At 28.5% G+C, this 15,000-nt stretch overlaps 3 protein-coding genes across 8 annotated transcripts in view; 1 reads left to right on the forward strand and 2 right to left on the reverse strand.

The window, feature by feature from the left end:
- Window positions 1-3,980: 3,980 nt before the first annotated feature.
- On the reverse strand, window positions 3,981-8,000 carry LOC124957325 (kelch-like protein 10). Of its 5 annotated transcripts, none has more exons than XM_047514282.1 (9): window positions 7,490-8,000; window positions 7,032-7,364; window positions 6,624-6,939; window positions 6,112-6,564; window positions 5,810-5,979; window positions 5,284-5,585; window positions 4,998-5,156; window positions 4,697-4,901; window positions 3,981-4,563 (listed from the first exon to the last, which is right to left on the reverse strand). In XM_047514282.1, exons 2-9 carry the CDS (start codon window positions 7,256-7,258, stop codon window positions 4,275-4,277), a joined length of 2,121 nt encoding a protein of 706 aa, XP_047370238.1. In that variant the 5' UTR covers window positions 7,259-7,364; window positions 7,490-8,000; the 3' UTR covers window positions 3,981-4,274. The 5 variants fall into 5 exon arrangements, with proteins under 5 accessions (XP_047370238.1, XP_047370247.1, XP_047370255.1 ...); XM_047514291.1 differs by having other exon boundaries at window positions 5,284-5,316; window positions 5,416-5,585; window positions 7,032-8,000; XM_047514299.1 differs by having other exon boundaries at window positions 5,416-5,585; window positions 7,032-8,000.
- A 140-nt stretch (window positions 8,001-8,140) lies between these two features.
- On the reverse strand, window positions 8,141-11,412 carry LOC124957358 (mitochondrial basic amino acids transporter-like). Its single transcript, XM_047514345.1, has 4 exons — window positions 11,090-11,412; window positions 10,356-10,598; window positions 9,606-9,733; window positions 8,141-9,510 (listed from the first exon to the last, which is right to left on the reverse strand). The coding sequence occupies exons 2-4, from the start codon at window positions 10,387-10,389 to the stop codon at window positions 8,455-8,457; spliced, it is 1,218 nt and encodes a 405-aa protein (XP_047370301.1). The 5' UTR covers window positions 10,390-10,598; window positions 11,090-11,412; the 3' UTR covers window positions 8,141-8,454.
- A 2,331-nt stretch (window positions 11,413-13,743) lies between these two features.
- Window positions 13,744-15,000, forward strand: part of LOC124957347 (protein henna) — a 3,984-nt gene continuing 2,727 nt past the window's right edge. Inside the window, exon 1 of one of the 2 annotated variants that reach the window (XM_047514326.1) lies at window positions 13,744-14,013. In XM_047514326.1, the coding sequence (XP_047370282.1) occupies window positions 13,939-14,013 (75 nt within the window). In that variant the 5' untranslated portion in view covers window positions 13,744-13,938. Of the gene's footprint in view, window positions 14,014-14,849; window positions 14,967-15,000 lie in introns of those variants that run through there. The other variant, XM_047514335.1, reaches the window with a different exon arrangement.

The raw sequence follows: 15,000 nt of genomic DNA on the forward strand, positions 1-15,000 counted from the left end.
CTATCTATCTATCTATCTATCTATCTATCTATTTATCTATCTATCTATCTATCTATCTATTTATCTATCTATCTATCTACCTATCTATCTATCTATCTATCTATCTATCTATCTATCTATCTATCTATCTATCTATCTATCTATCTATCTATCTATCTATCTGTCTATCTATCTATCTATCTATCTATCTATCTATCTATCTATCTATCTATCTATCTATCTAGCTTTTATTTCGAAGACTTGACCTTGAAACGTGGTTTTCTTTCTTCTTCAGATCTTATCAAATGAAGTATCAAATACGTGGTATAAAAATAAACGATATTGTACGCGTGTAATTAGATTTTTTATTTTTTTTTCTTTTTTTTTTTTTTTTTTTATAATAACTGTTATAAAATAAATATTATGCGAGATTTATTTGGTTGAACGTTCTTTCTTTTTCTTTTTTTTTTTTCGTTTTTTAAATGTTTCACTGCGAATGAATTGTTATATGAACATGGATAAATCGAGAAACAATGCCTTGTTTGATCAAGCTTCGTACTTAACGTCTTATAATTTATACAACTTACCATGCAAATGTTCTTTCCTCTTTTTATTTTTTTTTTCTTTTTTATTTTTTTTTTTTTTTATTTTTTTTTTTATTTTTTTTTTATTTTTTTTTTTTTTTTTTTTTTTTTTTATAAATATATATGTATATATTCGAAACTCTCAGATATATATATATATACATATATAATATATATATATATATATATATATATATATATATATATATATATATATCTATATTCATGCAGTGGCACTTTAAAAAAAAAAAAAAAGGGTAGAGGACCATCTTTTACGATCATTTTTATCTAATCTCGTCTCTCTCGTGAAATTTGTATATATATATATATATATATATATATATATATATATATATATATATATAGATATTATATATATATATATATAATATGTGAATATAAAATAGTGGAGAGATATATATATATATATATATATATATATATATATATATATATATATATACGAGAGATATTCTTCACGTACTCTTTTTAATCCGATCAATTGTGTGTTCCCAAACAGAACTTGCCTATTGAGGAAACAGTGAACGCTAACATTACAGAAATCATGTTGTATACATATTTTAAGGAAGCATTAATTTACTTATTGTATTCTTGCTTTAATTAATTTTTATGGAACAAGTGGCAATGTATTTTGATCTCTCTTTTAGTCAGAAATAATATGTCGCGTTTTATTCAGGGTGAGAAATGAGAATTTTTTTTTCTTTTTTTGTGATTGACTGGTTATAAGAAAGGAACTTATATATTTACTCAATATGATGCATATGTGTTTTATTTTTTTTTTTTGTTCTTCGTTCAGAAACTGGCAGCTTTCATATTTTTTACCTATTGTTATATTTCTTCTTCTTCTTTTTTTCTTTTTTTTTTTTTTTTCTTTTTTTCTTTTAAATTAATTATTATCGTAATCAATCATAAACATTGTTTCTATCTATTTTATTAATTATTATTATCATTAAATTTCTTTTCTTTGTAATTGGCTAAATCGTATATGCAATTGTAATCTTTGAAAGACACGATTAAGTTAACGAATTAGCAAACGATGCCGTTTTTATAGATTTCGTTTTTTTTTTTTTCCTTTTTTATTTGTTTTTATCCCCGTGTAATTATTTTCAATAATAATGATGTTAATAAAGTTACCATATTTTTGACTGAAGATATATATATATATATATAAATATATCTGTATGTATTATCTATTAAGTAAATAAAATTTGTTTCATTACTTTTCCAAGAAGAAAATTATATTTATATTTGTGTACGTTTTTTTTTTTTTTTACTTTTCTTTTCTTCTTTTTAAATAAGAATATCGTGTCTTAAAGATTACAGTCGGACGTAATGTACGTATTGAATAAAAGGAAAAAGAAAAAGAAAAAAAAGAGTAACGAACTCAAAAACGAACATGTTAAGTAATCGTTTCTTTCAAAATTGCGCGATGTCTTTTGGAGGATACTCAAAAAAAAAAAAAAAAAAAAAAAAAAAAAAAAAAGAAAAAAAACCAACAAACAAACATCTTTTTCGTATATAAGTTTCTCTTTAGTACGCAAATTAAAAAGGGAAAAAAAAAAAAAAGAAAACCAGAGAAAAATTAAATCGGAGCAGTATATGAAAATTGAAAAAGGGAAAAAAAAAAAGAAGCACCGACACACACTAATATTATTAACATTAATGAATAATGATTTTAAAGTAAGCGAATTACATTTATAAGAAAAGATTATGAAAATATATATTTATCTATGTCTTCTGTGAAGATAGAAAATAGTACTCTCTCACTCTATATTGATGATATCGAAAATCGAGAAACGACAAAGATACAAACGCAGAAGTAGATTAAGTGGAATGAAGAAAACTCGCACTGTACACACAATACATGATACGTTCAATGGCACACACAATCTTGTTGAATATCTTTGTACATACTTACGTAAAGACCATCAAAAAAATTGTTCAGAGGTTCCAGCGATTACGTTTATGTATTGTAACGCGTACTCCTGCGAGAGTGGAAAAAAAAAGAAAAGAAAAAAAAAAAAAAAAAGAATATGTGACTTGTTTGTAATAAATTATGAATACAGTTCCATCGCAAGCATATATAGATTGAAATTCAAATCTAAATTCCCGGGTCAATATTTTCACGGAGCAATTTTTTTTTTATTTTTTTTTTTTTCTTTTTTTTTTCTTTTTTTTTTTTTTTTTTTTTAATATTGAACGATCTATGTATCTGAGGAAATATATATTTTTTCTCTTCTTTTTGCAACAACGACATGCGTCAGAAATATAATTTCTGAGAATAAAAATTGTTATTCATTTTCTTTTTTTTTTTTTTCTTTTTTTTTTTTTTCTTTGTATGTGTGTAGGCGCGCATCATCGTCTCTAAGAAAATATTGACTATGTTCTTACAACAAAATCTACGATCTATCTGGAAAAATTGTAGATTTTTAATTCGACAATATTATCGTGAAATCAATTAATGCAATCGAAATTTGTGACATTTATAATTCATATCCTGGAACTGCCATATCAAAAAATTTGAGCTTGATTATGAAAATGATTAAGAATATCGGTTGAAAAAAACAAAATCTACCTGTATATTATATTATCATAAATGAAACGAAATGAGGATCAAAGTAGTTGGTTTAACGAGTAAAGGAAATAAATGAAATGATATATCATTAAATTAGAGGTTTAAAAATATAATAGAACTCAGTATATGTACAGTATTTGAAAAACATGTTTATAATTTGTATGGAAAAAATAAATAATTGATATAAAAAAAGGCTGTTATATTGCTCGATTATAAATCGCTATGTTTTTTTTTTTTTTCTTACGATCGTTCGCGTTTCTCACCATTTGCTTTTACTTCTTTTTTTTTCCTTTCCTCTTTTAAATATAATAACAAATGTCCACTTTGTGTGTGTGTGTGTTTGTGTGTTTGTGCGTGTGTGTGTATGTATAAACATATTAACTTTTCATTTATTTATATTTTTTAATTTTTTCTTTTCTTTCTTACATAAGCACCAAAATTTTTTTTGCACGTTGATAATGGACCCAATTTGTATCTAATCCTTTCATACTTCTTAATCTCTCTCTTCCCCGTATACCCATATGTTTCTAATATTCTTTATATAGCGCAAGTAATCATTATTTCGTCAGTTTGCTCACTTGATTATATTTATAATATAGAAAAAAAAAGAAATATATATGTATATATATATATATATATATATATATATATATATATATATATATATACACGAGATACTTCCTTTCGAAAAAAAAAGAAATGTCGCATTGAATTGCCATTGTAAATATTTGTATATAAAATTGTAAATGTAATTAATAGAAAGAAATATAAATTTATATATATATATATATATATATATATATATATATAAAAATAAAGAGAGATAATAAAGATTATTACATCTATCAAAGATAAGGATATTATAAGTGGTTTTTTTGAAAAAAAAAGAAAAATGTGATATCAAATGTTACCCCTTTTTCTAAAAATCTTGATACACGTCAAAAATTAATCCCCAATAATTTCGTCCTGTACCCCCTCCCCCTTTTTTGTCTTTTTTTCTTGTTTTTCAATTAATAAAATTATTCCAGGCATGTTTCATCCGATTGTTATCATTATCGATCCGTCCAATCCGTATTAATTTATTATTGTTGATTGTTGATCCATTAATTTGTGTTTCATTCATTTGATCGAATGTTATTATTTTCATCATTGTTTTGTGGCATCGGTGGTGGCGATGGTATATTAAGAATCATCTGTTGATTCTGTTGATGTATATGTTCATGTTGTTGTTGTTGTTGTTGTTGATGCTGAATACGATGTACTTCAAGGGCCAATAATTTTTGTCGTTTCTCTTCCATCAATCTTTCACGATGCTTATGAATGTAATCATAAACGTTCGGCAATCCCATAATAACGCATACAGACAAAGCTGATCGATATATGTTCATGTCGGTTGCTTCATACCTGGATTATAAATATGTTCGTGTTAATAAAAATTAGAATATTTTTTCTATTTTATTTTCTTTTTTTTCTTTTCTTTTCTTTTCTTTTCTTTTCTTTTCTTCCTCCAATAATCGTCCTACGACAATTGTCTTACCACTCGTTGGTTTTTTCGTCGTAACACTCAACCTGATAAATTGTTGTTACACCGTTGTATCCACCGATGGAAAAGATCATGTCATCGATCACTTCAATCGCAAAATTACTACGAGGATTATACATGTCTGGTATAGAACTCCAAGTGTTAGTAGTAGGATTATATTTTTCGCCAGTACACATTCTTGATATACCATTGAAACCCCCTATACATTATGAAATTTAGAAATATCTATATTATTTCTTACGACGAACGATTTATTAATTTACGATCGATCGTTAAACGATATAAACATAGTTACCAATAACATATACATAGCCATGATAAGCTATACATGATACACCGCTTCTACGAGATCTCATTGCGGCTATCATCGTCCATTGATTTGTTTCTGGATCATAAACTTCAGCTGAATTGATACACTCGTTTCCATTGAAACCACCGGTAATATAGATTTTGTCTGTATAATAAAATAATTGATTAATAATGATTCAAACAATCCTTTCATTTTCTTTTTCGTTGTTCATTAAAGTTTGTGTATAATTTCTTTTTTTGTTTTTTGTTTTTTTTTTTTCATTTTTACTTACGTTCTTCGTATGGGGGAAAAGATTTATTGTTTGCTGTGGAACAAGAAAAGGAGAGAGAAAAAAGAAAGAAAGAAAAAAAAAAAATAAAAAAGAGAGAAAAGAAAAATAATAAAAAAATTCTAAAGTGTCTACCATTCAAAGTAGTTGCACTTGCGTCGGATCTCTGGACGTTCATTGGCGCAATCAAGGACCATTGATTCGTTCGATAATTATATCGTTCGGCGGTATTCTGTCTATGGTATCCATCGTATCCACCCATAGCATAAACCAAATCGTTCAATACAGCCACACTGACATAACATCTGCGGATCGACGAAATGAAATGAATCTGATAGAAGTTATTATCGCTGAATAAGTTATATTTAAATCGGGGGGCTAGTCGCTCTATAGACTCGAATAGCGAATCCTCTTTATATCAAAGAGGAAGAAAAAAATTATTTTTTTTTTTACAATGACGACGATCAATGAGAAATGATTAGAGATCGTTTACGAGTTAGCGACTAGCTCCCCCTGAAATATAGTCGACCTTCTGGCATTCATGGGTGCAACCTCTCGCCAGACTTTAGTAACTGCATTGAAACAACGACAGCTGTTAAAATAATCCAAACCGTTGAAACCACCGATCACGTATATATTGAAACCGACTACTGCAGTTCCGTGATAAGCTCGTGGACCACTTGGATCCACTTCTTCGACCTTTGAACGAATTAACGACGAAACGATGATGACAATGATGACGATAATGATAATGGTAATGAATGAATGTAATCGAAATAATTTTTTTTTTTTTTAATAATAACGATTTTTAAATGAAACTAACGTAATTACCTTGACCCAACGATCGGCTCTTGTGTCATACGTTTCAATAAAATTTGTAGCATTACCGCCGCTCCATCCGCCTATAGCGAAAAGAATTTCATGGGGTACTCTAGGACGTGCTATTTCTGGCGTAGGAATTTCTCCGTCCTTTTGCGTGATCATTTCCAAGTCGTATAAAAATTTGAGAGTTTCTATGATGATCGGTCGACAGGCATCGTTTCCAACGACGTAAGAATGATCCTTAACATTTTCCAAAAAAAATTGCGTGTTTAAAAGGCCCAAACGTATATTTTGCATTAACTCGACTATATGACCCTTTCTAGCATCTGGATCGTGATTGATCCATTTAAGTACAAGCTCCCATACTGTCTCTTCGCTCTTTACGTTTAACTCGTCGGCCCCTATCAATCTCGAAAGTTCTTCTATCGGTAAATCAAGTACCTCATTGCTTTTCTGAGCTACCTAAGCCGAAGATATACGTTTATGTATAATCTTTCAAATATTTTTACGATCGATCGTACCTGAACGAAATGTCTCATGACATAACGATAAGCGTCATTTTCCAAACCCTTGCAAAAATGTTCACGGGCAAATCTCATTATACCGATACAATTTTCCGGTGCTAAATTTTGTCGAAGAAATTCACAACAAATTTCAAGAACACCGAGAATACTTAAATAATCGGCCGTAACTAATAACTCGCAAACGTTATCTCGATTAACGTCGAGCGAACGAAGATAAGCATATTCCAATAACAAATTCATCATTTCACTGGTGACACCTGGCAAAAGTATATCGGTCTTTTCTCGAGAGTGCAATGTCGTAGTGAATAGTGCTCTGCAATAAAATTTTGTACAAATTCGACAATCGTAATTCGACGAATTTATCCTCACGAATTCAAATGACAACTACCATTGTCCATTTCTGACCTGAAGTACGTACTGCACGCGGACAGGATCGCACGGTGTATTGGAAATACTCCGCCATCTTCTAATCTCAATACGGCGTCGCATAATAGATTATTCTGACGAAAATCATAAAGCGATTGCATCGCTTGAGTACTCATACATCGGCCACCACTTTCAGCGATCAATCGTTGGGTACTCGTGTTACATTCTTCATTGGTGGCATTGCTATCGCTCATATCCACGTCCATATCAAATAGATATTCTTTAAAAATATCAATATCACGAGATTCCTCGATGATCGATCAACAGAGATTATTGATTCAGGTCGAAGGTTTGTCTTCGATCGTAAAAATTCTACATAAGTGAAAAATAATGATCCGTATAATAATAATATTCGTAATAATTAAAAATCATGACAATTTAAATGTAAAACTTTTCATTGAAATTTAATATGAATATGATTTTTCCAATGTACTCACTTTATCAAAATTGATTGAAAATAATATTTTTTTTTTCTTTCTTTCTTTTTTTTTTTTTTTTTTTTTTTTTTTTTTTCCCTTAATAGAGGTTAGAACTTTGAATTTCAATTTTGTTCAGTTCCCGTCGACTTGTAACTTATCGATTTTGATAAGTAAACGTGATTAGTGTCACAAATGTTGGAACTATGGATATGTGATTAGTTCGGACAAGGTATGAATTTTTCGTCACCGATGCGATTCATACGGTCTACAATTTTGTTAGAAGTTTTTTTTCTTTTTTTTTTTTCTCTTTCTTTCTTTTTTCTTTTTTTTTCTCTTCTTTTTTTCTTTTGACACACGTGCACGGACGGACGAGAAGACCGGTCACAATAATTAAGGAGAAACTTGAAAGGGTTCGAATTTGAATTGGGGTGGTATATTGGGTTGTATAGGTATGTGGTCGGTTTGGCAAATGGATACAAACTATTTAGTGTGTTTTCAAAAGCGAATAAATGTCGGCTCTGGCTATGACATAGGTCTTACATGTCCGCCGCTTAGTCAAGGACTGTCACTTGACAAATGAGAACCATGTTTACAGAAAGTTTCACGTTATTCTAGAAGGCCTCGTCGCGTTATAAGAAAATGACGTTAGGAATATATGACACATATAGATACGTACATACATATGATAATTTTGATTGAACAATTTAAATTAACGACGATCACGCCGTTTATACAATCATTATAAACATCGGTTATATACAATATAGATTTATCCGTATCAGAACTAAATAACGTTAAACAACTAAAATTATATTTTACAATAACGATATATATATATATATATATATATATATATATATCGAAGTTCTCGTTAAACAACGTGAACATCCTTTTGTACTTTATATTATGAAATATAATAATAATAATAATTTCTAAATCGTAATATCGTCACAATGATCGCACGTCTTCATCATATACGATAATTAAGTGGGTTCAATCGTGACAATATTATTGTGTTCATCGTTCGACGTTGATGCATTTATCGGACATTGCAATTTCCAATTATTGTCTATGGTAAGATAGTTACCGTCGATAAATTCCATTCTAATATTTTCGGAATCGTCCTTATGGCTCATTTGAATTTTCGGAATTTCGTGGGTATCACGTGATCGTTGATCGAACGTATCGAATTTCGAGGAAAATATTCTCGAACCATCGTGATGATAAGCGAGAAATACGTCACGGAGCATCCAACCGGTGGCCATAATCGTTACAGTTGGATATGAGGTTTCACCTAAGAAATTAGCATTCTCCAAAAAGGTAATCCAACTACCAACGAAGGATTCGTATGTCGATCGGACTTTTTCGGTGTTCGACGTTTCAATATTTTTCTCTCCAAAAATTCTAAAAGTCCAAGTTACCACGGCGAAGGTCATCGCGTTAGTAGGAAATGCACGTATTATCGTTGAGTTCAAGCCTCTATAGAGACACATATAACCTTCAGAACGTATGGATTGTCGATAACAATCAAGGGCACCGTTATAACGTTTACTACTTTCCGCTTGTATTCGTGATTTGATTACATCCAAAGGATATGATATTAACCATGAGGCTGTTCCAGCTAATCCACCGGCTAATAACATTCGTGGCGTTGATATTGGTTCCTTCGATTGCGTAAGTATTTCATACGTTAAAAAATAAACACCGAAGCTTGGTGCCTCACGTAAAAATGTTATACCCAATCCATTGAATACACCACGAAATCCTTCCCTTTTATAAATATCTTTTAAACATTCCACCGGTCCTGAATATTTTCTATTCGTCGATGATTGTAATTGCATACGGGTCTTTGCTAACTCTATTGGACTGCTAATAGGTGATTGCGCAATACCAGCCGTTGCACCAGCCCAAAAATGATATGAAAGACGATCCTTATCAGGCATGTGTTTTTGTGCCTGTCCGTAAACACCGAATACTATTGCATTGACGACGGCTACTCCTGCCATTGGTGACGTCATGCCTCGATAAAGACCAAATACCTTAAGTATATTAAAGTATACATTTAAAATCTATTATATATTTAAATGATGTATTATTCTTAATAATATTTAATTAATAACGAATAATTATTTACCGATTCCTTCGTGATCAATGTTCTAAGGCAATGAAATGTGCCTTTGTATTTTGGATTTCGATAATCTTGCGTTTGCATATGGACCTTGACCGTATCCAAAGGATATCCCACCATAATACCGGCGCACCCTGAAGCATATAATAAATATATCGTATAACGTATACCGATAAAGAGAATTAATAAAATTTCATTAGATTATTAACGATGGGCTTTGGAGTGATATTCTCTAAGCTAAGTATTAATTTTATCGTAGATAAAAGATGATTTATGTAATTATCTGATTTTTCTTTTTAATTTATCGCGTTTTATATTAGTAATCAAATAATAAATATTCATATTATATTAATATATATATATATATTTACTATATACTATATATTACTATATATTATATATATATATATTTATTATATACTATATATTATTATATATTATATATATATATATATATATATATATATATAGTAAATATTCGTATCGTTATTAGTTGACCTACGATAACGAAGTCATATGATAAATTATGCGATAAGTCGAGTAAGTAAGTATCGTTAATATTTTTATCTTCGAAAAGTTTTTTCAAGACTTTTCTTCTCTTTTGACCTTATGTACTTGTACATTTCTTTCTATTTCGAATTTAATAGATGTATACAATATTTAACAGCGCAATACTTAACTCTCTCTCTCTCTCTCTCTCTCTCTCTCGCTCACTCTCTCTCCTTTCTTATAAAAATATCGAAAATAAAAAATTACCTCCCAAACATCCAGCGGCAAAATCGAGTGCCATAATAATTGTTCCCTGTTATTTCTAACACGATTTTTCCACTTCCAAAAGGAATGTCCGTTTTTGAATAGACCGTCTCTAAAGTGTAATGATTTCAGATTTTTTCCTTTTATTGATGCATTGAAGATTTTGTAAGCTACGTATCGATTACTTTCCACAGGCAATAAATCGGAATCCATGAAAGATCGATCACTGCTCCTTTGTACTCGAGTCTGAAATAAAAATTCGAACAAAAGGCTTATTGACGATGGTCTTTGTAAACAATTATAATAATGAAATATTCGTCTTGATTAAAGTATTATATTTGTTGCTTCTGTTTTTTCCTTCCTTTCGTTCCCTTCGAACGATCTTTGAACTATTTAAAATTTTCTTTTTTTTTTTTTTTTTTTAATATCTTTTAAAATTACACCAAAATATTGCCGTTAACATCGTCGGGATTGCACTTAAAATGAGTTTAGAAGGGAAACGAACAAAAAGAAAAAAAAAAATAAAAAAAAATAAAAGAGAAAAGGAGAAAAGGTTAAAAAAAAAAAAAAACGAACGACAATCGCATAACGATTATTAACGCGAATTATAATATACTTGTAATTAATTTCTAATAGATTAATTACTAGAATTAATTATTAATCGACGATAATTAATGATTATCACTATTAAGTATTATTATTATTTATTTTGTTATTAATAATATAATTTGACTTACTGCTTGGTATGTCATAGCTACATTTCCACGAAACCGCAACTACTCGTTTAATTTCACTTTCGTTTCTTCCACGTCTCGAGGAAACTTTTATATTTTGAAATCTCATCGAACGTAGGATTAATCTTAAATTTTATACGGTATAAAGGAAAACTTTTCTCGATCGAATTGATTTTATCCAAATGTGTACGATTAATTCACTTAAGAATCCACGATTCGACTAAAAGCCCGATCACATTGAAGGCTTCTTTGGAGTCTTGGTGGCAAAGATCATCGGTATATCATCGATACAAAATATTGACCAATACTAATAGTTATCCAACAGTAAAATTTCACTAACATTGGCTAAACTTTACGTTACTCTGGTTATTCTGGAAGGAGTGTAGAATGGATGATAGAGGGGGGAAGACCTGGGTCAATCGTTCCAAGATAAGAGGTCGTCTTTGGCGCAAACGAATGATTCGGCTACCTCATTGATCCGAGCGATCTACAGAAAAATATTTATATTTTCTTCGTTTAATAAAAATCTTCGTGTTATTATCAAAACACACAGAAAAAGAAAGAAAGAAAGAAAGAAAGAAAGAAAGAAAGAAGGAAAAAAAAGAAAAAAGAAAATTTGATAATGACATGTGTACGTTGATAATGAGAATGTTCGAGAACGATGCAATGATTCTATAAGAAGGATAATTCACAAATTTATTTATATCGCGTAATATAGCTACTATAATTAATTGACATATATAAATTTTCATTCGAACATTAACTTTATCTATTCTTCAATTTTTGTATTCTCGACTCGTTATATGTTGTTTTATATTGTAAAAGGTATGATACGTTTGTGAAAAGAAAGAAAAAAGGATAGAGATATAATATTAAAATTTTGATAAGAAAAATCGTATAAAAAATCATTGAATGAAAACATTTCTATTACTTTGTTACTATTAGAAAAGCGTTAGAAAAAAAAAACAAAACACTTTCCTGACGATCATTATTAGCTTCTCTTTCTTATGATCTTTTAATAATTATACGAACTCCTGACTTATGCCACCATTTATACATATTTGACTGATTGTGAGTAATGAATTCGGTCGATAAGTTTGATTCCTTTCTTATTCTAATAAATTAACAAAAGTATCTGTGTATATATTTTTTATAATCAAAAATTTTTTATAATTAAAAATTGTTATAATAAGTGAAACATCGTTTATTAATAATAAATAATCTAAATGAAGTATCAAAAAATAATATTTTAAAACAATAGTTTATATTTTTTGTTAAACATTACATAACTCCATGACACGAGTTAAATATATAAAATTTAATTTAATTTAATTTAAATTTTAAATGCAGTTAAATTTTGATCTACGTTTCCGTAGATTACATTTAAAATAAAAAAAAAAGGAAAGAAAAAAAGAAAAACAAAACAAACAAGCATTTGAGCGACTTTAATATTTATTGATCCAATCTTCTCTCGCATTCCGACGAGTAAATATCGAAAATCATTCTTTTCGTATGACATAATTTCAATAATTTATAATTTTGATAATTTCCTAATTATTTAAACAATTCAATGTATTCTTAAATATTTTTTTTTCCTCACATACAAAACAACTTTCACGTAATGAGATTTAGATGGATAATACTTGAATCGATATATTGAGATTTAATTGTAAATTACGAAATACAAGTACTATCAGGCGAATGGCTACATATTTCAATGTATTGTATTTTCAAAATCCTTTCAATCTAATTCTGATTAAATACTAAAGTATTAATTCTTAATATTGCCAATAATACTTTTACAGTCAAATAGATAAGTTAATAATTACAATTCAAAAATAATTATAATTTCTTTGAATTTTCAAATTTATATATTATAATTGTTATATGCGTTAATTATATTTATTATTCTTTTATGTTTTTATCGTGAAAAAAAATGTGTACCGATATCGTATCTAACACGGATCATTGCGTGAGGCGTTCTCAAAGAAAAATATACATATGTTACATATAAGAGACTGAAAATCATAAGTTTAGTGTTTACCAAACTAATGTTATTTACGCGTGAGAGGAGAATAATCAATAAAAGCTTATATACCGACAGTATAGGTAGGAGAACATCGTTCCCCGCTTGTATTCATAGTTCATATTTTGTCCACATCTGTCGCTGTAGTCACAGACGCTTCGAACATAAAATTGTAAACAGCCTTAACATTTTTAACATGTAAAATATAACTATAATTTTACGTCATAAGATAATAAAATACTTAGCATTGTCAAAACTTAACTATGCCTAAGCTTTCAAACATTTTGTAAATGTAATGAGCGAAAAAGGATCATTTATATTTGTTAATAATTAATAAATATATATATATATATAAATATATATAATTTAACAATGTATAATAATCAAAAAAAAAAAAAAAAAAAAGAAAAATTCTTTCCTCTTTATTACATCTATTATGGCGATGTAATGAACTTAACGATAACACCATGACCCTTTCACGCTCATTTAAAATAACTTTATACTTTCTCTTTATCGGTTAGATAGCACCATTATTCTTATATAAAATATTTCTAATCGAATAAATTATTTTTAAATGCAGGCAAGTTAACCTGGTGTAACGGAGACTTTGCTACACGATTAAAATGTTTCTTCAGTTGGTCTTTAACAGTCAAACGATACGAGTCGTTGAACGTGTCTCTTGTAATAACATTATGATCGAATAATACAAGTCTATATTTAAAAGCAAAAGGGAAAAAATTCTTACGAGTTTTTCTTCTTTTCTATTTTCTTTTTTCCAAATTTTAAAATTATTTTGAAATTATAGTGAAAGCAAAGAAAAAAAAGAATGTATACCACTAAGAAGAATATTAATAATGTTGACGAATCTGACATCATTTTGAGTTCGTCTCCTCTTGACAAGGTTCGAAAAAATTTTTGTCTCTCTCTCTCTCTCTCTCTCTCTCTGTTGTTTTTTCTCTGTTTATTTTAATTTGATACATATATTTAATCGTCAAGAATTTATAAGAAAAAAAAAAAAAAAATTATGACGTATCGTATAATATTGCACGTATTTAACATTAGTTTCTCTTTTTTTTTCTTCTTTTTCTTTTTTCACCTTCTTTTTTGTATAATTCTTTTTTTGTTTTTATCTCTTACATTGAACGATTTCAAATGACATTAATCGTTCGTAGTATGTTCTCATTATACGATTTCGTATAAATCACTTTACGATCGGAGTGTCTTTCGCTCGACTTATTTCCTTCTAAAAACAATTAGTCAAAAAAAAAAAACAAAAAAAAAATAAAAAACAAAAAAAAAAAAAAGAAAAAGAAAAGAAGTAAAATAAAACTTGGTAGTTTCTTCCATGAAGACATTCCACAGTCGAGAATAAAGAAATCGACCTTGGTGCTGACTTCGATGGCCATAATCGTTGAGAATGACGCAAAATTTCACTACGTTACAATATCTCAGTAAACATACTAGTTTATTTTCTCTTTTTTTTTTTGTTTCATTTCCGTTTTTCTTTTCTCTTTTTCTTTTTTTCTCCATTACAAACGCATAATATCTTAATAATAATAATAGTAATAATAATAATAATAAAATAATAATAATAATAATAATAATAATAATAATAATAATAATAATAATAATAATAATAATAATAATGATGATGATAACAAAAATAATTTCTATTGATCTGTGTTGAAAATAAGATAGTGTTGTTTGAAAATTTGGAAATACTTTCCAAGTATATAAAACGGAGTGGGGGAAACTCCGATCATTCTTATAAAGCAGAGTCATAAGTTTCTAGTTTCAATGTCATAGCAACATAGAACGACACACTTTACTTTTATAATTCGAACAATGTTAAACGTAAGAGATAAATATTACGTGGCTTGATATTAAA

Source organism: Vespa velutina, chromosome 1 (genome assembly GCF_912470025.1).
Source record: "Vespa velutina chromosome 1, iVesVel2.1, whole genome shotgun sequence".
In the NCBI taxonomy this organism is placed as follows: Eukaryota; Metazoa; Arthropoda; class Insecta; order Hymenoptera; family Vespidae; genus Vespa; species Vespa velutina.

What these genes read in the sequence shown, in the direction of transcription:
- LOC124957358 (XM_047514345.1), bottom strand. Translation starts at nt 10,389, where the DNA reads ATGGCACTCGATTTTGCCGCTGGATGTTTGGGAG. An exon ending in TGCCGCTGGATGTTTGGGAG is followed by an intron (nt 9,734 to 10,355) that starts GTAATTTTTTAT and finishes TATATGCTTCAG; the next exon opens with GGTGCGCCGGTATTATGGTG. An exon ending in CATTGATCACGAAGGAATCG is followed by an intron (nt 9,511 to 9,605) that starts GTAAATAATTAT and finishes AATATACTTAAG; the next exon opens with GTATTTGGTCTTTATCGAGG.
- LOC124957325 (XM_047514282.1), bottom strand. Translation starts at nt 7,258, where the DNA reads ATGGACGTGGATATGAGCGATAGCAATGCCACCAATGAAGAATGTAAC. An exon ending in GAGCCGATCGTTGGGTCAAG is followed by an intron (nt 5,980 to 6,111) that starts GTAATTACGTTA and finishes ATTCGTTCAAAG; the next exon opens with GTCGAAGAAGTGGATCCAAG. An exon ending in TTTTCCCCCATACGAAGAAC is followed by an intron (nt 5,157 to 5,283) that starts GTAAGTAAAAAT and finishes TTTATTATACAG; the next exon opens with ACAAAATCTATATTACCGGT.